At 33.2% G+C, this 24,949-nt stretch overlaps 3 protein-coding genes across 3 annotated transcripts; all 3 read right to left on the reverse strand.

Moving 5' to 3' along the window:
* Positions 1–7,225: 7,225 nt before the first annotated feature.
* LOC132744579 (uncharacterized) lies at positions 7,226–10,193 on the reverse strand. The gene is made up of 3 exons (XM_060733339.1): positions 10,013–10,193; positions 8,375–8,610; positions 7,226–7,891 (listed from the first exon to the last, which is right to left on the reverse strand). The coding sequence occupies exons 1-3, from the start codon at positions 10,092–10,094 to the stop codon at positions 7,853–7,855; spliced, it is 357 nt and encodes a 118-aa protein (XP_060589322.1). The 5' UTR covers positions 10,095–10,193; the 3' UTR covers positions 7,226–7,852.
* A 1,338-nt stretch (positions 10,194–11,531) lies between these two features.
* On the reverse strand, positions 11,532–15,305 carry LOC132744590 (uncharacterized). Its single transcript, XM_060733349.1, has 3 exons — positions 15,040–15,305; positions 12,968–13,203; positions 11,532–12,173 (listed from the first exon to the last, which is right to left on the reverse strand). Exons 1-3 carry the CDS (start codon positions 15,098–15,100, stop codon positions 12,135–12,137), a joined length of 336 nt encoding a protein of 111 aa, XP_060589332.1. The 5' UTR covers positions 15,101–15,305; the 3' UTR covers positions 11,532–12,134.
* Positions 15,306–19,092: 3,787 nt separating this feature from the next.
* LOC132744597 (uncharacterized) lies at positions 19,093–24,184 on the reverse strand. Its single transcript, XM_060733360.1, has 2 exons — positions 24,103–24,184; positions 19,093–22,876 (listed from the first exon to the last, which is right to left on the reverse strand). The coding sequence occupies exon 2, from the start codon at positions 22,861–22,863 to the stop codon at positions 20,653–20,655; it is 2,211 nt and encodes a 736-aa protein (XP_060589343.1). The 5' UTR covers positions 22,864–22,876; positions 24,103–24,184; the 3' UTR covers positions 19,093–20,652.
* Positions 24,185–24,949: the final 765 nt, after the last annotated feature.

Consider the following 24,949-nt stretch of genomic DNA (forward strand, 5'->3'; position numbering starts at 1 on the left):
TGAGATATCTTTCGTTGAAAGATATGGGGTCTAAGATGACGCAATTTCTTTATAAATGAACAAAACCATATATAGCAGATACGTATGAATGTAGAACCAATAGTAGCATTTCTAAGCTATTAAAACGGTAGAACCAAAGATCATCATGCACATATCTTTACATTGCAGATATAGCACCGTCTGGAACTGCGCAACACTTCTAATACAAATAGTTATATTTCCCAGAAGAAAACATAACTGTTTAATAAATAGTCAATTGTGAATAAAATAACAGAACACAGAATGATTGGAATAAGGCCGTGACTTTATTGTGCTTTTTGGTGAAAACAAATATCATCGTCAAAAAATATGAAATGAATGAGAAAAATATGAAAGACAGCTCCCAGCTAAATGCATGGAAAGCTACATAGCAACGCAAAGTGCTGTAAATTATGATAATAAGCTCTAAAAATGCTAAACTCTGCTTGGACTTGCCGCAAAGAGGTCAACGATTAAGAATATAAAGCGGCGTGGCATTTTACAAGAGTAAAACAATAACAAAGCTAAAGAGAAATCGGGGCAAATTGCTCCCATTAAATCTCTTAGCAATGAGATATTCGCAATGATAATGAAAAGTCTTGAATATAATTTGACTTAGATAAGTTACAGTAATACTATATAAAGTCACGACTGGATTTTACACACTAATGTATCAATTACTAGTATACAAACGTATTTGCATTATGAAAGATATATTCTAGTTTTCAGATATGATCAATAAAGTTAGGTATGTAAAAATAGTAAAATAAAAACATTTTGATTTCCTATACCATGAAACTTGCAAATTGTGGTCGACTCGACCAGGAAAAACCAAATAAAACCCAGTGGGAAAAATAGGAAACCTGTACCCGTTTGTCAATGTCATACCACAAAAATGTCGGGTCGCATCCTTGCAAATTCATTTAAGCATTAGAATATATAAAAAGGCACCATTTTAATCATTTAGCTCAATTAATTATTGTTAATACTAATAAATATTTTAATAAATTATTTTTAAGTATCGAGTAATGTTCCAAATTACAACTGTTTATTTCTACAACAAAGTTTGTAATAATCAGACGTAGAGCATCCAATTATTACTTTGAGTGTCAACACATTTCAAACACTAAATACGTGGGATAAAATGTTTTCTGTAGACTGTAATTACTGGACATCAAATTCAAGCACACGTGTCGATGGAGCGGCATGGCATGGCTGAACGGGAAGTAATGAAAAACCGACTGGATTCAAGCTGAAAAATATAAACACTCGGCAGCAGAACATGTTTATGTAAAATTGAAATACAAATAACACATGGGACGGGAGGGTGGGATTTTAATAAGCGATGTTTCCACGTCAAATTTTAAACTTTAAATGCGCAGCCTTTACAATGTACGCACGAAAAACTCGTGCTTGGTAAACTTACGAAAACCAGTTTTATCGGAATGTTTTACCGTTTCACACGGATGGGTTTTGAGGCAATTACACATATGCACCCGTCAAAAATTAAACGGGATTTATTTCTCAAAAGAAGATAAATCTACTTGTTTACTGATTGGTTTTCATTGTTTTTGTTTTACTTAAGTGTAATTTCAGTATCTGTTTGTATTAAATATCTAATACGTGTACACATTACGTTGAAATCTTGTGAAAATTTGGCAATATTCCCAGCTAGGGTATATTGGTGCACCTATTATTTTGGTATTTAGATGTTACACACCTTGTCAATAACGTTGTTACCATTACTTTAGTGTTAGATCTACACCAATAACTAAAATACCCGTACGTTTTTATTGAAACTTAAAGTGTTATAAATGTTTTAACTTTTTGTTCCTTAATATATTACATTAAATATTACATTAAATTTCATTAAAGTATCATCTTTACTCCTCTAAATGCCATATACAAATTGAAAGATAATAACATTTATTTTTAGGACATAATCTTCTTAAGATATTGTAAGTGTACATAAACATGCACCATAAGCAATTGTTGATTACATTACAAGTTGTGCATATCGGTGTGGGATTCGTTTAAACGGAGTGCACATGAATAATCATTATCTAGATAATACGGAAAGTTGTCGAAAAGTGCCGAAATGTGACGATTGGTTCTAGATAAGAAGTGGATGATGTCGTGTAAAGCTTTATACAAACCAATTTAAATAATGACACATTGATTTTTCTGTTTTCTTTCTCAAGCCTATTTGTCTCAAATAAATACAGTTTTGCAAAAATCAGGCAATAATCAAGACATGTATACGGTTAGAAGATTATCTGGTACGTGATGAAATAATTGAGAAAATAAAAACACATAAGAATACATAATCACAACATATTTCACGATCTAGGCACGCGACGTTGCTGTCTTCACTGTATAATTGGCTATAACACATTATGCTATATGTCACAATCTGGGCACGTGAAGTTGCTAACTTAGTCGAATAAATACTAAGTCTTGATTATAAGACTTATTAAATTATGTCAAAATTTGGACATGTGTTACTGCTGCTGCTACGTTGAATATATATTAGGTTAAATTAAACTATACCTATTATTTATAGTAAAACATCACAAAGGAGAAAGTCGTTGTAAAGTTGATTACTTTTAATAAAGCACTTAGCTCAACAATTATAGATCAATAGTAAAACATGAAATATATCTAACGCATTAATATCAATTCCTTATGTTCTTCACAGATTGATAGTGTACTCATATAATTCACACAAGAGAAACTAATTAATAATGTAATTATGCAATTCACACAAGAGAAACTTAATTGATAATGTAATCTGGCTATTCACACAGGAGAAATTCACTCTTTGATTATTATATATTACCAATTGTACTTATTATTTAATATAACTAGTTGCTTTGCATCAGAAATATCACTTAAAACTTGTGTTAACAATTCTCTTAAAACTTAAATAATTCACAACGCTTTCCTAATTGTTAACTTTCTAATTTTGATAACGGCATTAACGACTTTCCACAGTTAAAAATACGCGCGAGAACAAAATGGCGCACCAGTGAACAGTGACAAAAATAGCAGAAATGTTTATCACTGACAATTATAAATCAAAGCACTGAAAGTACTGAAGTATACATTGCTTGATAATATAATCCATTTTTGACATCAAAGCCATGTTGATTTTAACCTACTGACCTCGAAAACAATAGGGATCATCTTCTGACCAAGATCAATGTCCCTAACAAGTGATTCACATGCACCAAGGCTTTTTTCTTCAAAAGTTATTTATGAGTCAAGGAAGATGTAATGTTCCATCTGTGTATTGCTAGGACAAGCTGATAGATGAGCAATAAAGAAATCATTTTTTGAAACACCCGTTAAATGGACTGCAGTATAGAATATTGAAACAGTCATATTGAGTTTCAAATGATGCTATCTGATAAAATACATGATCTGATTTGAACTCTATACAAAGTCAATTAATTGAATCATCCTACAAGACTTAACTACCAAATTACAGTACATCTATGTACTGTACTTTGATGCATTAATAAATATATTCTGGTGTGTTGTATTAATCTCTACACATTAATTTTCAAATGCATTACTTTATCGTTAATTAATAAAAATGAAATCTATAATCACAACAATTCAAATGTACTGTAATATTTTCATTATTCAATAATTGTTACATATAGTCTTCATGAACAACCTTTCCAAGAAATCCATTTATATTGGACAGCAAGTTAACAAGGGTTTTTCCATAATCAGGTTGTGTTACCAACTTTAGATGAACCATTGAGCTAAAACATTTTTTTTTCTATTTTTTGGCTACTGTGACATACTTCTGATTTTCAACCAAGGTGATCCATGTTCAAACTCGAGCAACACCTGTCACACACATTCTTACGATGTTGTTTGACATTTGGGACAAAGGGTGACCAGTAGAGTGTTAACAAACTTAAATGACCAGCAGATTGTTAACAACTGTAATGTCAGCATCGAATACACGTGGTTGATTCCTAACTGATAAATGTAAATGGTTCGGCCGTGGGTATCCGACGATGCTAAATGTGGACAGACCAGAGTTGACATAAGATGGATGGCCGACATTCAACAATCTAAAACCTCACCTAGCCTGGGATTCAGGCGTTGATAGCTTTTGCTTACTCATAACATTTTTTTGTTCATAACATATGCGCTTAATATTCCGTATTTGTTAGTCGTTTTGATAGTGTCGATTTTGCCAAACAGAAACATAACAAAAAATCGACAGACTGGAACCCAGGCTAACCTCACCCTGAGCTAGCCAACCTATAAGTTTCACCACTGACTTTTTCATACTGTACTTATTACAAAAAATAACTGACATTTTACAAAGGTAATAAATTCTATGTCATAGTTATTCATTTAAACGATTGAAAATATATTTAGCAGCATTTTTTTAAAAAATATATCTAGTATTTTATTGCAAGTAAAATGTGTTGTTTGTTTATTTATTTTTTCTATGTTTTTGACGCTAGGCAGTATCATAGCCGATAAACAATTTCATACAATGTTTATTACAAAAATATTACTGATATTTTACATTTCTTACACATAAATTATAATGTTATAATCATTCATTTAGACGGTTAAAATTTTATTTAATAGTTCTATTTTTGAAATGCCCATTTCATCGCAAGTAAAATGTGTGTTTTTTTTTTTGGGGGGGGGGGGGGGGGGGGGGCTTTTCCATTTTTTTTGACGCTAGACCGATACGTAGCCGAAAAACACTTTCATGCTGTATTTATAAAAATATAAACATCACTGACATTTCACATTGGTAACAAAAGAAAGTAATAGTTATTCATTTAAAAGGTTGGAAAAAAATAGCGGCTCTTGTTTTAACTACGACTATTTTAATGCCCGTAAAAATGTGTTTTCCGGCTTTTCCATGTTTTTTTGACGCTAGACTGTAACTTTGCCGAAAAACACTTTCATATCGCATTTAATACAGAATAGAATCATTCTCTAATTTACACTGGTTGCAAAAAGAAAGTAAATTTTAATCATTTAAAGGGTAGAAAAAAGTAGATAAAACTTATTTTGTTGGAATTATACCAATTGTATATATCATCGATTTAAAACTGATATTATTGAATCCATTTCATCAAATAACCGACAAAAACCAATTTTATCAAATAACCATCAAAAATGGTTTATATTGCTGAATTAATATTTCATTGTATTTTAAGTGTTTTTCGGTATTTTTTGGTGTTTTTCGGCAATTAATATAAGCAGATAAAAATAACATAATGTATTTATTTCTTAATGCTTACACTGATTTACAGTTTCAAATGATTATTTCTTCTCGTCGAATCTTGCCACATATGCCTAAATTTAGCTCCATACGTCAATATCCCAAGTTCGACGAATTGTAATGGGTCGAACGGTCGAGCGGCCGAATCTTTATTTTTACCCGTACTGAATCAGGCAATCTTCGCTGAATTTCGAAACATATTTCTTTTCAAAAATCTAAGGCATACAAAAGTGAAAGGAAAATCATGTGTAAAAAAGGTATTCAAAAGAATAGCTTACGTAATTTTTATTTTTTGAAGTCACGATAATTGCCAGTTTTTTTGTTGTTTTTTTTTTTAAAAACATTTTCCGGTATACGCTGGTAAATTTTGTGACGGTGCTCCATACTTATTTTGTAAAACATTTTAGGGCAATTTTATTGCATAAATGTAAATCGGGAATTTTATTTGATTTAATATCTATCTGAGATGTTTCGTCCCATTTATATAATACACCGATATACACTTTTAGAACTAGCAGACGACAGGCTATTCTTATCATTGCGTATCTCACTGTATAAATCGCATGTAAAATGGTCTCACATATGGTAGGTTTAACAGTTAATTTAAATACTTTGGAGTCAAAAGATGTATTGAAGTTTATATTGTGATGAAGCTAAGATCCAAAGCTTTCTATTGGTGTAATACATTTTAAAATCGGACATTTAATCACAACACACTAGCGGTTTAAAAAAAGCTTATTTTGTATTGTTTTAGCATAAGCGCTGACGACTTTACTATATTAACGATGTATTCATTCATGCTAGCAAGCGCATGCGTATATGCGAAGTTTAACGCGTAGGTATAAACTACGATTTTATCAATGAACTGTTATTTTTTGTTTTCTTTAAAGGAATGTAGAGTCTATTATTTCATGAAAATGAACGATTTGGAAATTTCAAAGCATTTAAACAACTTTGCAAAACACTATTATAATGATGTGTAGTCGGAATGTAACGCTACTGCAGAATGAAGAACTAGTTTCTATAGCGGTTTTTATCCGGGAGTGGATGTTGTTCGGTAATGCATTAAACCTGTATCTTTTCTGAGATATAGCTTATAACTCTGTATACATTGCAAGCAATGTATACAAATATGTATAAATATTTGTTTATAAATTAAACAGCTTATCAAAACTCTGAAGTACATAAAAAATGTCTATCTAGATAAAATAGCCCGCTTACTTTTAGTGTAAACTTAATTTTATTAAGGCTAACCGAGCGTAGCTTTACGTTACAATTTCTGACTTATGACTCCCCGAAATGCAGCAATATACTAAATCTGCAAACGCAACCAAAATGCACCCCAATCTGATCAGCCGCTAAAATGGTGGCAGAAGTAGAGACTAGTTTAAATTATCGATTTTCTACAGTACATAGATTCAACTGCACTTAGTTACCAAAAACAAATACCACAATGCATTGCAAACAACATGGCGTCAATGCAAATTTAGTGAAATGTGTTTACAACAATTTCTAACATTTCGAGTTAAGTACGTGGATTTAAACCAAGTTACATAGTGCTAAGTTCATTTCACTGTTGCGAAAACACTTCGGCACAATGTTAAAGGATTTACGCAAGGAAATAAACATACATGTCCGGAAAATTCGGATACACAACTGAAATCAAGGATCAACAAGGATCTCCACAAGCATGTACAGGCAAAACTAGTTTATAAGCTACTTGTATGAGTGTATGTTTTGTCATTCTTAAGCAAAATATGCCTCATTTTGTGTTTTATAGCTGGTTATATCACCAAACATGTTTGTCAAGATTTTATGAAATGTACCTATATGCCAGAGTGTCAGTCTCAAGGTAAGTATGCATAACATTAACTTGTAGGGCTCTACAATATCTTCATATAGATTGTATATACAAACAAAACAAATCTCCTCTCACTCAATTCTAAGACATTTTAATAAACTCCAGTCATATTTTACACGTTACAGCCTTTGTAAATATTGACAATTTCAATAAACTAGAAACTCGTAAAATGATAAATTGATGATGTCTTTAATCAAGTATTTTACTTTGGCAAACACATGTGAACCCTTTTAACTGTTAGGTTCCTCTTCAGCTGGTGCTTTGTGGTGAAGGGGTGGTGTCTGGACGAAAGACGACTTCGTGTTACAGAGGAAGTGCGTGTCGCTTAGTCCATATATCGATATTGCTATGGTCATTTTGAGGCACTTAATATCTTACCGTCCATAATAAACGGGAGGCAATCACTGTGAAAAAATAGGTCAAAAATAAGCAGACCCATTTTCAACTGTCAGCTTGTAAGCACAGCCTTTAAATATCACCATTTCGTTGTCAGAATTGTACTTTTATTACATACAATAAGTAAAGGTGTGATAGTTCGATGCTGTTTTGAACATTCTATGATATATGATATATATGTACTATGTATTTCGTATTGTACTGTATTCAACTTTTCACCGTCAGGTAAAGGTTGAATTTCGATTGCCAAAACCCCGAATCCCTGCACCGTCCACTCTTGTTACGTATGGCCATCACTTTTCCATCTAAACTGTGTCGCTTCCACCTTTAACTTGATCTGTTATCTATAAAAGAGGACAAAAATGTGATGTTAATGATTACACATTTCATTACCTAAGATTGTAAAGGTCAATGTCATTATTTCTAAATTTATCTAATGACATAATCGGTAGATGAAAATCGTTGCACATATTAAAAAAAAAGGTTATTTCATACATTTCCCGCGGATGCTCGACTTCAACTTAGTATAGTTACCATCTACAGGCTTCTTATAATGTTTTTTTACCATGAAAAAAGCGGGGCGACCATGCAAAATGTAGTTCTGGCTTCCAAAATCAAATAAAGTAGAGAAAATCAGAATCCCTAAAGAAAGCCGACACGGTAAAATATATTTTTATTAAGCCGCCTTTTTAATAGTTTGCTCTTTCATTGGATGAGTCACAGTTTTAACCAGTGAGTACGATTTTGGAACTGGTTGTATATATGATATGGATAAAAATATGCGTGTTATGCTTTATAAATTCAAATAGCTCAATTGTTTAACTTACGAAAATTTCTTTTAATTCAACATCTTGATCGTCTTTGTCAGCGGGGTCGTCCTTAGTGTAACATGCACTGTCTTTCCTCCCGGGTTTGAAATATAAGAGTAACATTGCCAACATGACAAAGCAAATGGTACCAATAACAGCAGCCGCAATGATTTCTTTCGTGTAGGAGTATTCTTTCGTTGTTGCTCCGTGGTCTTCTGATCCGGAATAATCTTCAGTGACAGTATGGTTCGAATCTAAACGAAAAACAAAACACAAGAATAGATTGAAAAACAGTGCATTTCCACACACCAGACAAGTTGTTTTTTTGAATTCATTATCGAACATTTATTATTGTGTCAGGTTAGCATTGAATAAAAAACATTTCACCACTTCAATATGCTACATGTATTATATTCATAATTAGGTTCATTATCTTCATTATTGAAATTTTAAATCGCCTTTATTGTAACTATTTAAAAACCTATGTCTATTTTTGTAATTTTACCTGGTTTTCCAAAACCAACCAGTTAAGGTGACATTACCAGATCGAGTGTTTTCATAACAGACACGTCGTTTTTTGTAGTTTTTTTTTGTTTGTTTTTATTCAACTATCCTTCGGTTCTCATACAGAGCACTTTAAAATATAATAAAGTAGCTTGTTCCAACGTGTATTTTAAATTTATAAATTTACTTCTTACATTCATTGAAAATAGATTAGCGTTGTCATTCGAGTCAATTGAGTTTAAACTATTTAAGCGTTTGTTTTATCGTTAGATAAAATTAATTTCACTTGATATTCTCTTGAAGGTTAAACTACATGTATTGTCAATATTTATATCGGTAAATTCTGTCTTTCTTGAATAAGTCTAAAAATAAAATACAAGTACACGAGGTCCTTTGAAAATAGGTAATTTGATATCTAATACCTATGGTGGCTGATTCGCGGGGCGAAAACACGAATGGCACAAATCAGCCACCATAAATACCTTTTTATAAATAGGTTTTCAATGGCAAAACTTTATAATACAAAATTTGTCTACCATATTTAATGTTGAATTTATTGATAAAGATGAATCAAAGAAGATAAATTGTCTTCGAAGTGTTAAAAATCTCGTTAAACTAGAGATTAGAGAATAATATGATTTATTACAATGTATTTGTTATACTCAATTACAAAAACCAGTTAGCAATCTTATCTGATTATGAATATGTTAAGAATAAAACATTGATATTATTATTTATATTATGATTATAATGAATATGAATATGAAATTAATGGCATTGGGTTTGAAATAGTACATTACCTCACAAACTTTCAGACTTAAATTTACAATGTTCGAATCCCTTTTCCTCGCTAGTTTTTGTTTAAAAAAACACAATAATTTAATCCGCAGTCACTGTGATGATTATGCTGTTGTCATACTTTTTTGTGTAATTTTGTTTGATTTAATTCCATTTTTAAAGACATAACTGTAGAACTCAACAGAATGGATACTTTAACCCTGTTCTCTGTCAATGAATTCATTATTGATAACATTTAAGCATTGAACCAATACAATTTTACAATAGAACTACATTGATTATTAACAAAATGTGAGTAAAAGTCCAGAACAATGTTTTTGCTTTTAAAGTTTAAAGATAAATCTGTTTTCTTACCAGACAGAGTGCTCTGGCCTATAACTGGTCGCAGAAACTGGCAATAGAAAAGAATGAGACTAGCAGCCTTTAGTGTAGACATCTTGTCAAGCTATACCAAGTCGCTGGTGTGCGCATGTTTTATAAAATACTTACAAATCACGTGATATCGATATGGCCTTCTAGACTGTTCTACCCGAATCCAGCATATTTATATATATAAACAAGACTATGTACGACACTGACTGTATATCTATATATATCGTATTTCATTAATGTTTTCGTATCGTTGACGCTATTTATAGATATCGTAAATAGTAAGTGTTTACAGCATGAATATAGTATTTCTGTGGATTTACGCATGCGTAAAATGGCTGTGAAGAAATGGTCAGCCGTGCACAGCATTCCTCCAAGGGTTGAGAACTTTATGAATGCCTGTTTAGATCTCCGCAAATTTGAAAATCGAAATTAAAGGGGAAGCGTAAACTTTAATTTTATGTCACAAGTGCTTCTTTATTTTGGTAAGATTTATTAATGGGTCTGATGCCTTAAATGCCTCATCAGCTATGTTTATACTCAAATTTAAGGCTTTATTGTTGAGCCTCCTTTGCTTATTTAAAAGTAACATATCGGGATATACTTAATCAAATGTCCGAGGCTTATCGTAATACATTTTAAAGTTTTGGCAGCCAGAACAATGTCCGAACAGCACTGCCCCAACCATATTTTACCATTGATAATACACTCCTTGTGTCTTTAAATGTATTTATTGTATATAATTGTTATACATGCAATTTGCGTTTTCAATCTGATGCTTTTTCATCTATCTATTATGTCTTGGGAAAAGGAAGCAATGTACGACATTTATAAACGAGAATCATTAATTGGGTTCATATCCAAGTGCGGCGTATTTCGTTTTGGCAAACCTTATCAAAAACTTTGTAACCATTACTTTAGTCGTTGAATCTCCATCAATAACTTACATATCCATAAGTTTTTATTGAAACTTAAACTTTAATGAATATTTTAACTTTTTGTTGCGTTCAGATTTTCTTTCACGTATTACATTTCCTATTCAAATTATTGGGAGTGTAAATTTTTCAAATTGTAAACATTTACAAATTGAAAGATAATAAGGGGAGGGACAGTCATAATTTATTTAAGAGATATTAGGTTACGTAAACATGCACCATGAGCAATTTTTTATAACATTACATCGGTGGTGGAATTCCTTATATGAATAACGATGTTCTAGATCATTTGGAGGTTGTTCCGATTTGTTCTATTAAGCGTAAAGCTCTATACAAACCAATTTAAACACGGCAAATTGATTTTTCGCTTCAGACTTTATGTCTTAAATGAAAACAAATTTTATACACAGCAAAAATTAATCAGTCCGTAAACGAGACATGTATTCGGTGAAATGTTTATCTGGTAGGGAAGGAAAGAATTGGGAAAATAAAAACACGTTTATACTTGATTATTTTATTACGTTCCTATGACAATTTAATTCGTATTAACAAACAAAAATATTCCCCTATCACTCAATTTAAAGACGTTTTAATAAACCCCGGTCACATATTTTACACGTTATACAGTAGCCTTTGTAAGAACTAACATGTTCAATAAATTTAACTTGTAAAATAATAAATTGATAATGTCTTAACATATCTTTATCTTGTGTTAGTCAATTGCTTCTTTCGCTAAAAACATGTAAACCGTTCTAACTGGTGATTTGAGGGGGTTGAGCTGAACGAACGACAACTTCATGTAGTGCGTGTAGCTTTGTCCATATACCGATATAACTTAGGTCATTTTTGAGGCATTTAATATCTTACTGTCAATAAAAAACGGGGAGCAATCACTGTGGAAAAATGTCAAAAGTAAGCCGACTCATTTTCAACTGACATAAGCACAGACTTAAAATGACCTCATTTAGTTGCCAGATTTGTTACTTTATTGCACACAATAAGTAATGGTGTGATAATTCGATGTTGTTTTAAACACTTTATGATGGTATATATGTACATTTTCGATGTATTTCGTTTTGTACTTTGTTCAACTGTTTACCATCAAGGAAAGGCTTAAACCCCGCAGCCCTGCACCGCCCTCTCGTGTTTACGTATTCCCATCAATTTTGGATCTAAACATTGTCGCTCCCACCTTCAACTGGGTCTGTGATCTATAAAAGAGGACAACATCAAAATGTTGATGATTACACATTTCAATACAAATGTGCCTAAAATTATAAAATGTCAACGTCATTATTTCTAAATTTATCTAAGGATATAATCTATAGTTATTGCCAAAGAAATCGCCAGATGAAAAATGTTGCACATAATAAAGAAGAAATTTTATTTCATACATTTCTTGCGGATACTTGAGTTCAGCTTATTACTGTTACCATCTATTGGCATGCTACTTATTGAGCTTTGTTTTACCATTAAGAAAAAACAAAAAATAACGGGGCAACTTGGCTTCCGAAATATATAAAATAGAAAAAAAAATCAGAATCCCTAATGAAAACCAAACACGGCACAATATATATTTATAAGCCGCTTTTTAATAGTTTGTTCTTTCATCAGATTGGTCACAGTATAAACCAACTGAGAACAATTTTAGAATATTATGTGTTTTGTTTCATAAATCTCCTACGCAGTTATCTCCCCTTATCGATACAGAGCACACATTTTTAACAATTTATTTTTTCATTTCTTTTAGCTTTTGAATTTATTTTTCATAGTTTTGTATACCTTTGATAATTTTTTTTTTTGATAAACTATAACGAAAGTAGGTACGAAAAGTTAGATTTTCTATGTAGCTGTCAATATTTACACATTTGTATTTTGATGTTACGCCAAGTGACTTTCATCATCAAGTGACGTCTTGAAAGTAAAATCTGCCAAGGGAGGTTATCACTGTGAGGAGTTTGATGTTTCATAAATCAATTTATAATAGCTTAATTGTCTGACTTACGAAAATTTCTTTTAGTTCAAAATCTTGATCAGCTTTGGCAGCGTGGTCGTCCTTAGTGTAACATGTAATGTTTCTGTCACCGAATTTGTAATATAATAGTAACATTGCCAACAAGACAAAGCAAATGATACCAATTACAGCCGCCGCAATGATTTCTTTAGAGTTTGAATCGTCTTTCATTATCGCTCCGTGGCCTTCTGTTCCGGGATAATCGTCAGTGAAAGTGTGGTTTGAATCTGACAGAAATAATAAAATAAATTGATTGAATAAACCATGCATTTTTAATTCACCAGACAAGGCTGTTTTTATTACCATTATTATTGTATCATTTAAGCATTAAATAAGAAAATATTTCACAACTTCTGTTTGCTCTTATATTTTAATGATCAACATTATTTTTTGTCCAATCACATTGAAGTATATATTTTTTCAAATTTCTGCTAAGTCTAACTTTGGTTAATATGTACTTACTTAATAAAATTTACTTAATCTGTCGTCTAACCAGTCTAACAAATTTCAATAATGCATTATATTAGGGAAGAGTTAGGTGTGGTTTGCACTCTAAATTGTAAAATATCTAGGTAAGTAAAACAATGCCAACGTAAAAAAAATTAGGCGAGGTCAGGTGTTCTAAATGTGAGGATACAATCAATTAATTTATAAGATAGATAATACATGTGGGGCACGCAGAGACAAATGAATACATAGTAACTTTTTTATATCCTTTTAACTAAAGAAAAATGTCTGTTATAAATTGCTGACTGTTTTAAACTTTATATTTTCTAGAAAAAGTAACCAAAACATTATTTTCTTTCACTTGATAGTAATGAACTGCATTAACAACCCTTGATATTAAGAATACAATGATTACATTTTTGGCAGGAAAATGGACCCCCTCCACCTGTAAACCTAAATTGACACACAGAAAAATAAAAACAATGAACTGTTTTTCAAATGAGCAAATCATAAGGGATTTTAAATGTTAGTGAATAACTTGAAGCTAATAACGATTTTTTATCAATTAATAATCTCTAATGTATTTTTCTCACATTTTCCATTTATTATAAAAGGATGTATACATTTCATTAACTCCATCATTTTCATCGTTGTTTTTTTCCAGAATGATAGTCTTACTGTAGATAAAAGTATAAATTCTGTGACATTTCAGTAAAAATGTGCCCCGATTATATGTTGAAAGGGCCATTTATTTAGCTTATCTAAATCTGACATGTTAGAAACTTGACAAGGTGTAGACATCTTGTAGAGCGAAAGGGCGGAGCTATCGGTGATTAAGAGAAATGCCTTGTTTTTGGTTGAAAAAAAAATAATGTTGATCAATAAATAGGTTAATGTTTAATAATACGCATTAACAAAAATAATTGGTCGCCTGCCTGCGACAGGCTTGACCAATTAGTTTGTTAATACGTATTATTAAACACTAACCTATACTTAAATGGGATCATTATCTTCAGTAATAACTATTTTTTTCTATTTTAGCTGGTTTTCCAAAATGATAAAAATAGAAAATCTGGTTTTCCAACCAGATAAGATAAGAAACGTCGTAATCGGTAAATACCCGTTTAAACTACGAATTGATATCGATTAAATGCACATACGCATATGTCATAGAACTTCAAAATAAGTTAGTTCAATGTTTTATGCCATTTTTTTTTTGCCGGAAAAATTCATGTATATTTCACTTTAAACGGCCTTACCCATGGACAATGTACAATTGAAATAAATTCATCGTTTTTTTTTTATCTATACTCCCATCTTAAGTACACCCGCGTGAACCGAAAGAATGCGGAATACTATTTACACAAAGTAGCGGTGTTTCTTGTTCAGGTTCGAACCCCGGTGACTTCAGCTTCAAAGCTATTTGCCTAATACTGAACTAATTATCCACAAACTATCCTGTCATTATATGTCAGGCGAAAACTTTTTCATAATAGAGAATGTCATACATAATAATGCTGATCGGCGATTACGTGTGCAATAACAAGTCTAAGTAGCTTAATTTCCGATCGACTTCAATGTAAAAAAGATATTTTTCGAGTAAATCTAACTCTTACCTGCTTGAATAAATGTCTGTCTTGCTAGGATTAGCACAATTATAATAGTCCAATTATCCATTATGATAACTTATCTATATAAGTGTAGTTTAAATGGATATCCTTTAATTAATTATCAATATGATTTTTATAGTGTCCGATAAGACAACTCTTTAATTTGTGTGAATGAAGTGAGTGCTATTCACCTTTATAAGGCCATGCATTGTATGATATTACGAAATAACGATTAAAGTTCTAATTTGATATCTTTTGTAACTATTTTTTACGTATATCAAAATAACACAACTCCGCACCAAATAGATCTATAAATAATGCATTAATAACTTTTTATCAAGGATTAGCATATAAAGATCTACGTGACATGTCTATTGTATTAGTAAACTTTTACTGGATGTTGTATATTTAAGGTATATGTTTAAAATTGATTGATTGCTGATATTTTGATTTGATCAGATTCTATTTCGATTGACTTATTGTTCGATTTAGCGTTTGATTAATTGATTGACTGATTGCTTGATATAATTATTGATTTTTCGATTTCGATTTTGACTGATTTATTTATTGATTGATTGTTTAATTGTTCGATTGAATGATTGGTAGATTGATTTAATGTTTGTTTGACTGACTGACTGATTGATTGATTGATTGATTGACTGATTAATTTTTCAATTGACCGGTCTTTATCGATCTTTCAAATTTAATGATTGATTGACTGACTGACTGACGGATTGATCATCTAATTGATTAATTGATTGATTGATTGATTGATTTATCGACTGATCGATTTGATTGATTGATTAATTGCTTAATTGATGGTTATAGATGTAAAATTAGTTGTGTCATAGTTTAGCACGATTATTTCGTGCTCACTGAACTTGAAGTGTATATGTAATTGACAGGCGGATGAATACGTCACTCGAGGACTTCGCATTTTACTGTATAGGTCGTATTGAACACCCACACATCCCTTTAAACGTTATGAGTCTAAGACAATATGGTCTAACTTAAAATGGCCATTATTTTATTTAGTTAAAACACAATAAGCCAAATGTTATAATATATAAAATAAGCACGTTTTAAACTGTTATCCGTAGATAATCAAGATACAGGCTGTCAGCTAGTTCAGAGGACATAAAGTGTTATATTTTGTATTGCTGTGTATAAAATGATATTGAAACAATGCAAAGGCTTGGCATCCTGTTTCACTGTTGTTATTTATTCTGTCCTAGACTCAAGGTCTTATAACTCTTATTAGGACTGTGATAAATGATTTATTTTCGTTTAAGCGAAACGAATAAGAAAATAAATGGCAGATAAATGATCACGCGATAACTTGGGTTACCGTACTTACATCTAAATAAACCGCCGCTCCCTTATTTTCTTTCATAAGCTGTAAAAACGGTGTTTTGTGATATGAATAATCCATGTTTACATAAAACAGGCAACAAACAACATGGCCTGTAAGAAGACCTTGATTATGGATAGACTTTAACGCAATGTCGAAACATATACAGATATATCGTATTTCAATATGATGACATTGTGTGATTGAGAAATTCCATTTGTTTTGGTGAATTTAATAAAGTTCCAATGTCTCATTTATTTCTGTCTTTCTAAATGAAATAAATGAACAGCATTTAGGGGTAGGCTTAAAGTAAAGGTGAAATCTAAAAGTGATGTTTAAGTAAGTAAAGTAAGGTAAAATAAAGTAAAGTAAAGTAAAGTTAAGTTAAGTTAAGTTAAGTTAAGTTAAGTTAAGTTAACTAAAGTAAAGAAAATTAAAGTAAAGTAAAGAAAATTAAAGTAAAGTAAAGTAAAGTAAAGTATAGCAGGGTAGGGTAGGGCAGGGCAGGGCAGGACAGGACAGGACAGGACAGGACAGAGGACAGGACAGGACAGGACAGGGCAGGGCAAAGCAAGGCAAGGCAAAGCATGGCTAGGTAAGGTAAGTAAGTAAGTAACGACTTTATTTAATGAGGCAAAATATGAGTCTCAGCAATGTACAAACAATTTTAAATTCATGTAATACAATACATCAATAAGCTATTAAATAATTACCTTAAATAATAATAAGTTGATTACATAATTAAACATCCAACAAAGAAATACAGGAGATCAACCTTGAAAACAGAAGATGAAAAGAAAAGAAAAAAAATGTAAGAAAATATGAAAAATTATAGTTGTAATGACATGTGTTGGTTGGTTGTTTGTTTGTTTTGGTTTTACGTCACACCGACACAGTATAGATCATACGGCGACGTTCCGGCTTTAATGGTGAAGGAAGATCTCAGATGCCCTTCCGTGTATTATTTCGGACACGAACTGGCACCTGAGTAGACTCATCGACGTTCCGTAAACTAGCTAGGGCATGACAGATTCCAAAGTCCCTGTCGAGCATGAGTTGATAATATAAACACACATTCAACATTTGATTGGACATCAAAATTGAAATTTAGCATTTTATAAAAACCTATACAAAAACTATTATATACATAGCATCTAAGAAAAGATAAATATATATTTTTCTTTTTATTTAAATACATGTACCAACATAGTTATGTTTTATATATGTATCCGTGTACGTGTTAATGAACCTGATATCATATGATATTCATTATGTACAACAATCGGCCTTTTCCGTCACTCTCCGTATACATGTACAATTGTATCAATATTAATGCTAGGATTTTTTGATTAGGTGTATCTATCATATCGTGAAAAAGGCCACCTTAAGCCTCGGTCTCACTTACTCCCGGCAGAGCCCAGGACCATCCCGGTAAGTTACCGGGATGATCCGGGACGATCCGGGATGAAATTATTGTTGCGGTCACACTTACCCCGGCAGCACTACAGTAGTTCCCTACTAACCACCCAGGATGCGCTCCGGATCATCCAGGCAGAGCCCAGGTGAAGCTACGGATCATGCCGGTGCTTCCCCGGTCGTTCCCGGATGACGCCGGAAGAACCCCGGTTGACCAAGGCAGAGCCCCGGTCGATCCAGGCAGAGCCCCGGCAGAGCCCCGGCAGAGCCCAGGACGATCCAGGCCAGAGCCCCGGTAGAACCCCGGTGGATTGAAAACGCCCGAAAATGATAACATTGATACATATTTTTTATTTAATATAATATCTATTGTTCAGAATAGTAATACATGATGATTTTCTGAAAAATCCTTATGCCATACTGGATAGAACGGAAATGGGAAGGCTTTTATTACAAACAAGTGCAATCATCGCAAATTCTCGTTTTTCTTTTGAAATGATCCGGGCTTTGCCGGGGCTCTACCGGGATCAACCGTAGCTCTACCTTTATCCTCCGGGGCTCTGCCTGTAGTTACCGGGGCTCTGCCGGCATATACCGGGGCTCTACCGTAGCTCTACCGTAGCTCTACCGGCTATATCATACCCCGGATCATCCCCGGTTTGTGCCGGCAGAGCTACGGTGCTTTCCCGGTATAACCCCGGTCGTTCCCGGCAGAGCTAAGGATGAAGCCGGCAATGCTATACCTTCCCGGATCATCCCGGACCACCCCGGTGATATTAAATATTTTATTCCATCTGGGGTCGAATGCCGGATGTTCCCGGATCATCCCGGATCATCCAGGACGTTGCCGGCAGAGTTACGGATGTACCCCGGACGTCTACCGGGGCTATGCCGGGATGTAAGTGAGACTGTAGCTTTAATTAAGTTAATGATTTAAAAGTTAAAAAATACATAAGTAGTTATATGTCTATTACTGTGTTTATAGAAGCCCCTTAGATATTCTAGAAGTTTTGTTGCGTTTCAATACATTTTTTCTTGTCCATGAAATCGATTTTTTTTTGCACTGTTATCAAAAGGAAGACAACTGTGTTTGAATTATTATGCATTTAACAGTATTACTTTCTCTCCCTTTCTCCTGTCATGTTGAGAGGAATATCAAATGTTCATCAATTTAAATAACAAAAACTTAACAAAGCTTTATATATATTACAGTAGTGTGTAATAGTGCTAAATGTAATCATGACTGCCGGAAAAGGATTTAACTCACTCCAGAGTTAGAGCAGTGATCGAAAGTAGGGAAATTATAGCTGTTATGTATTAAATCGGTTTAAAGAGACGCATACATGTTCAAGCACCTGGTCCGGTTTACACCGGAATATGCTATATTTAGTGTGACGCCAACATTTTTTTAGCCTCACTCGCCGGAAAATATTTAAAGCTGGATACGTGTGCTATGTATTTACTTAAGGAGAAATAAATGATGAATGTTGAAATAACAATAACAATTTAACGTTACATTTTATTTGGGTGAAAACAGACAATAGACAATTTTATTGTCCTATTATATAAGTTTATTAAGTGATATTTCAACTGAAACTGTTGAAACAGTTAAAGGCTTATCATGGTCGAGTCTCATTTTAAAAAATATTTTTGTTTCATCTAAAGGCTTACTCTTGATGTTTGCTTGCTTTAATATTGTGTGGTACGAGTGGTATTGAATACAGTTCTGTTATATACGGAACAGTTCGGACACCGGAACTGGGTAAAATCAGATTCAAGAACGAGGCTCTCGCATACTTCAAATAAGCATTAGCCCATAGGAACAAGGAATTTGAGAGGGATCACTGATTTAGCCATTGTTTCAAGACTTCTTTGCGTAAGAGTAAGTGCTTTAATAGGAACACAGGGGACCATTCCTATATAAATCACCAATAATGATCCTGTTAAAATCTATCTATCAACTATATACAGGGGAACAGAGACAAACTAAATCATGCAGAATGTATTTACGCTAGATCACCTCTTCCAGTTTTTCTGTTAATTTGGTTGTTTGTTTGTTTGTTTGTTTATTAACGGAAAAGCACATATTTTTGATCGAAATATATTTTGTTAATCCATTTTAGGTTTGATAAAGGACCGGTAATCGCTAGGTACATGTAACTGAAGACGTTTCAACAACTTTATGCAAATGCCATTTGAAATCAAGCTATACTCAGTATACTCGTACAAGGTTTTTTTTTCTTCATCAAAACTTCTTAGCTTCGATATATTGCGATATCTGACAAGATATTGCGATACATTATATTGCTAGATAAAATATTGCGGTATCAAGTATATCACGATAAATTGCACACCCCTAGAGGCAGGCTTTTCGTGGAAGGTCATTAAAATGTGAAGTTAAATAAAATAATCTAAGCAACACCGTACATTTAATGAATAAACTGTAAAACACACTCAACGAAATCGGAAAAAGTATAACCTCTCTATTAAAGCTGTATACCTCCAGATGAGCAAAAAAAAAACGCAGAGAAAAATGTGCTAAAACTTTAAGAAAAGTACAAAGCTTCAAGATTTAAGTATTATTTACATGGTGTTAGTGATATATGACTGATTTCGCAGTATTTATCACCACATTTTTACTGCGTGACTAGCGAAGTTAGGGTTAACTTTACATGTTTTGACCTCTTTTTAAATAACGTAGCTTGTAAGTGCCGTTTGCAATGCGTAAATTACTATCTTTGTTTATTTCACAATGTTTTTTACTTTTAAAAATGCTTTCAAAATTTTCATGTAATGAGCCGAATCTGGAGGCATGTTGCTTTAATGCCCGAGATAAATATCTCACTGGTACCTCACAACAAGTAACAACATCTCCCCTCGGTCGTATCCGGTTGAGAAACTTTAATCCTTCCGGACTTGCATAGTGCACGGTATACCAATTTCGAAAGGTGCCATTTCGCTGCATTGTTAACGTCAACAAGACGTAAAGATGCGTCATAACATATCAACGCCAAGTTTAGGTTGTCCTTAAATTCCCAACACTGACCTAAAAGGTTGAAAGCTGTTTCTTTATGATACAAAGGAGAATTTTGTTGTAAAAGAGACGCAAGTTTGAATATGGCATTGTACTGCCGATCTTCATCACCCAAGCGTTTATATACTAAAAACTGCATGAAGTAAAGATAAGGTTGTGCGTCTATTTCGGCCATGTCCATCCATTCATTCATTCCCACTTTTTTCCGCTTAGCGTCTTCTGTAGTTGATCGAAACATTTCGTATCGGAGCGCGAACGGGCAGCATTTATACTCCTGACGTAAAAATGTTACACAGTTTGAAATGCACGTGTACACCGTGTTATCGTCTGTGGAGTTATACACGACATTCACAAACTTCTTGCCTGGATGTTCCATACAGTCACAATTGCCACAAACCGGCACAACATAGTTTCCAAATCTCTTTTCAATCGTATTTAAAATAGTCCGTGTCTTTTTGATGTCACCTTTAACGTAATACAACGTGGCAAGTTTAAGATTGCTGGATGCTACGTCGATGCAGAATACTTTATCCATAAGCGTTAAAAGAAAGTTCACAAATGAATAAACACCCCGTGGGGTCTTTCTTCCACTACTTGCAACCAAGAGCGAAGCAATAAACGGACTTAGATAGGCCATGATCAGTTTAGCTGATACCTTCTCGTCGGGAATTCCGTGCACAAAGTAGTCGTTTGCTTTTTTCACATGGTTGCTTAGAGTACGAATACAATCCTGCACGGAGTGCTCCAGTTTGATTGTGTAAGACAGAATAGAAAAAATATCCCCATAAAGTGAAACATGTTTGTCATAAATAAGTTTTCCAATGATGCATTTCTCTGTTTCCATGGAAACATTCGAAATACACGTGCTAAGCAACAGTGGAAAGTTGAGTGTATTTGTTAATACTGTAAGAAGCGTTCCAAGAGAATCACTTTTCATAGATAATAAATATTTTGCATGATCATTGATAAGGCTAGTGATACATTGTAACAAATTCAATCGCACACTCAGAGTTATCTTTCCTGCAAATAAGTTAACAGCCGGATTGAAAATATGAGGACAGTGGCCTGATATAAGAAACATTTGAAGCGTCTTTAAGCACATATACAGACACGATAGAAGATTCTCCCGTACCCAAAATCCGTTTGGTAATCTCTCTATTGTAAACAAAACTGCAATCTTGCAATGAAAACTTGTAAACTTGTCTCCAGCAATCGGTTTAAGTATTTCATTTTTTATGAGTTTAAGCAGAACATAGCATTTAATTTGTATATTGTTCATGTTAAACAACAACACCCGTTCCGATTTCGAAAACGATATTCGCCATTCCACATGCTCGTTTTCGCTTATAGGATGGCCGACAGAAACGATGAAACACTCGCTGCTTAAGACATCCGATACTGCTTTACGTGACAACCAGTGGTCAGCTCGAGGACGGTCCAACCAGAGAGAAGATTTAATGGGCCATGTTTTGCATGGAAATCCGTTTACGATATCTTTATCCGGAAACGGACTCCCTGATGGACCGTGTTTTTTATATTCTGAAAATCCTAGATATTCAAAAGCGGATTTTTCAACATTCAGTGAGAACTTATTTTCAAGGATCAATCTATTCTCTTCATCAAAAATGCATTCATCATGCGGGTACGTGTCCGATTCTGTGCGAAAGTCAATCTGGTGTAAGCGACAATGACCAGGGGGCGTTAAATCATTTTGAATCAAAAACATGTTCTCTTTCTCCATATCCTTCAGGTTATGATCAGTAATCATGTTAAAACTTTGCTGGCAATCTAAAGTGTCTAAATCCGAGTCCATCCCAATCGTTGTCGTCCCTTCAGTTTGACTGCCAAAGTGATATGTCCTAATGTTTAATCCACTAAGCTGGTAAAATATTGACCTCATTGTTTCTCGTTTAAGGTATGCGTCCCGCCTGGTCGACACGAGGTAGTCACTCACTCCTATTGTATCCATAACAACAGACAGACGGTCAGACATCGATATGTAAAAGACGGGGACTTGAACTTTATCCATGGTTATTACAAAACTGGAATGTAAAAAATTTAACGATTATTCAAACAGTTGTTTTCTTTTTCAACGTATGTCAAATGAAAATATTTATCTCTTTATATACACCCCTATAAACGTTTGTAAATCAAAAGGAATGGAAGTTTGAAGTAAATAAAAGGAAGTGATAATAACAACTTTCAACCCGTATTGTAACTGGAATGGTAATTGGTAAACGGTGTTGTAGAAAATATAGTGTCTGATTTTGTTTTCATTAATATTTTTCTGTGTTGCTTTTTCGCATACTTAATAATAATCTTTTCTTTTTTCTAAAGTTACGGTTGCCGACTTAAATGTTTAGGTTAGATTTCACGTCGCACCAAGACAGTTTTATTTTTTTTTTATTTTTTTTATTTTTTTTATTTTTTTGCCGCGTAAAAAATAATATACGACATATCGTAAGCGAAAAAGAAGAATAAATTCTGTGACGTATGTTCGCACGTACTCGTATTTTGCCATCCTTTCGGATTTTCGACCCAAAACATGTATACATGCGGAAACCACAAACAATTTTACTGTTAATCCCTTCATTTTTCGAATTTTGTGGCGGAATAAAAGCGAATATGCGGTATGGCATAAAGCGAAAATTCGGCATGGCGTTTATCAGCCTCCATAGAAATGTAAAACACTCGGATGACATACACAAAGTAGGTATTATTTTTAGATACGTCCGCTGTCCGTTGTTTAACCTTTTAACCTTATGAACGAACATTCAACTGCTTTTAACAATACAGTCGCAGTGTGCCATTTCTAATATGTGATTTTAGGGTCATCACGACACACAAAACTCGATACAACGAAAACACAATTTACGATAGTAGAAAGCCATCGTACTTTCGACCTTTCATCATCTTGGTTTCGTTATTTCGGCTTTTTACCATCGTACTTTTGACTTTTCAATGCAATCAAGCACATTGTACACACGTCAATGAGAGTCGAACGCAGATTGTTTCAATTCTTATTTATCATTTCAATGCTCGTTCTTTATTTCAATTTTTGCCCATTTGTATTTAAAGTCGTACGTTCACGTACGGATGTTGTGAAGTCTGGTTAATTCAAGGATCCAAAAAAGACCACTTAATACAAAAGAAAATCCTATCTTCCTATATCATAACATACACTATTAAAATGCATATATATCTACACTATTAAAAATGCATTTAAAACTAAGTCACTGAAATGAAAGGAAAATAATATTTTGCAAACCTGTATGCGTACCAAAGTTACAACATAATCATCCTAATCGCATAATTCTGTTTAACACATGTAATGGCAATAATGACTAGATGCTAAAAATAACTATGTTCACCTTTCTTTACTATCACCACAGCTATTTCATGTTTTGTGTAAACTCACTGCAGAAAGCGTGACGTTATTTGTTTTTGTTCGACCCCGAGGGTCCAATATATATCCTCTGAATTATAAGGTTAATACGAATACGACAAACATTTGAATAACACTGTTAAACGCAGAAGCGTAGCGTGTCATAAATAGAGGATATTGAATGAGTGTAAGTTCAATACTAAATTTATTGCACGAGTTGAATAAAATTATATTATGCGAGCCTCTGGCGAGCATAATATTATTTTATTCAACGAGTGCAATAAATTCAGTAATGAACTTACACGAATTTAATATTCTATTTATCACATACCAAAAATAAAGACTGTTTAAAGTGAAATAAGAGTTTTTTTCATTAACACGCCTATAGTATAACGCTAACATTTAGCGCGTCTTTACACTATGTTTGTATAACGCTTATGACGTCACGTCAAAATATATGCACGGCCGTGCAATACCATATTTACGGAGTCGCAAAATCGGCACGGGTGTGTGATAAAACTCCTGATCGACAGCGGTTACGTTTGAATCAAATGATTTATTATTGATAAATTATGGCTTCATATAAAAACGGAGCCTATCAATGAAAAATTCCAGCTTGGTGTTTGTTCCATGTCTCTACATAGCGAATTTTAAACGCAACCTGAAATGAATAATGAAAGGAATTAAACGCAACCTAAGATGAATTATGAAAGGAATTAAACGCAACCTG

Source organism: Ruditapes philippinarum, unplaced genomic scaffold, assembly GCF_026571515.1.
Source record: "Ruditapes philippinarum isolate M1 unplaced genomic scaffold, ASM2657151v2 ctg4829_1_1_1_1, whole genome shotgun sequence".
Lineage (NCBI taxonomy): Eukaryota > Metazoa > Mollusca > Bivalvia > Venerida > Veneridae > Ruditapes > Ruditapes philippinarum.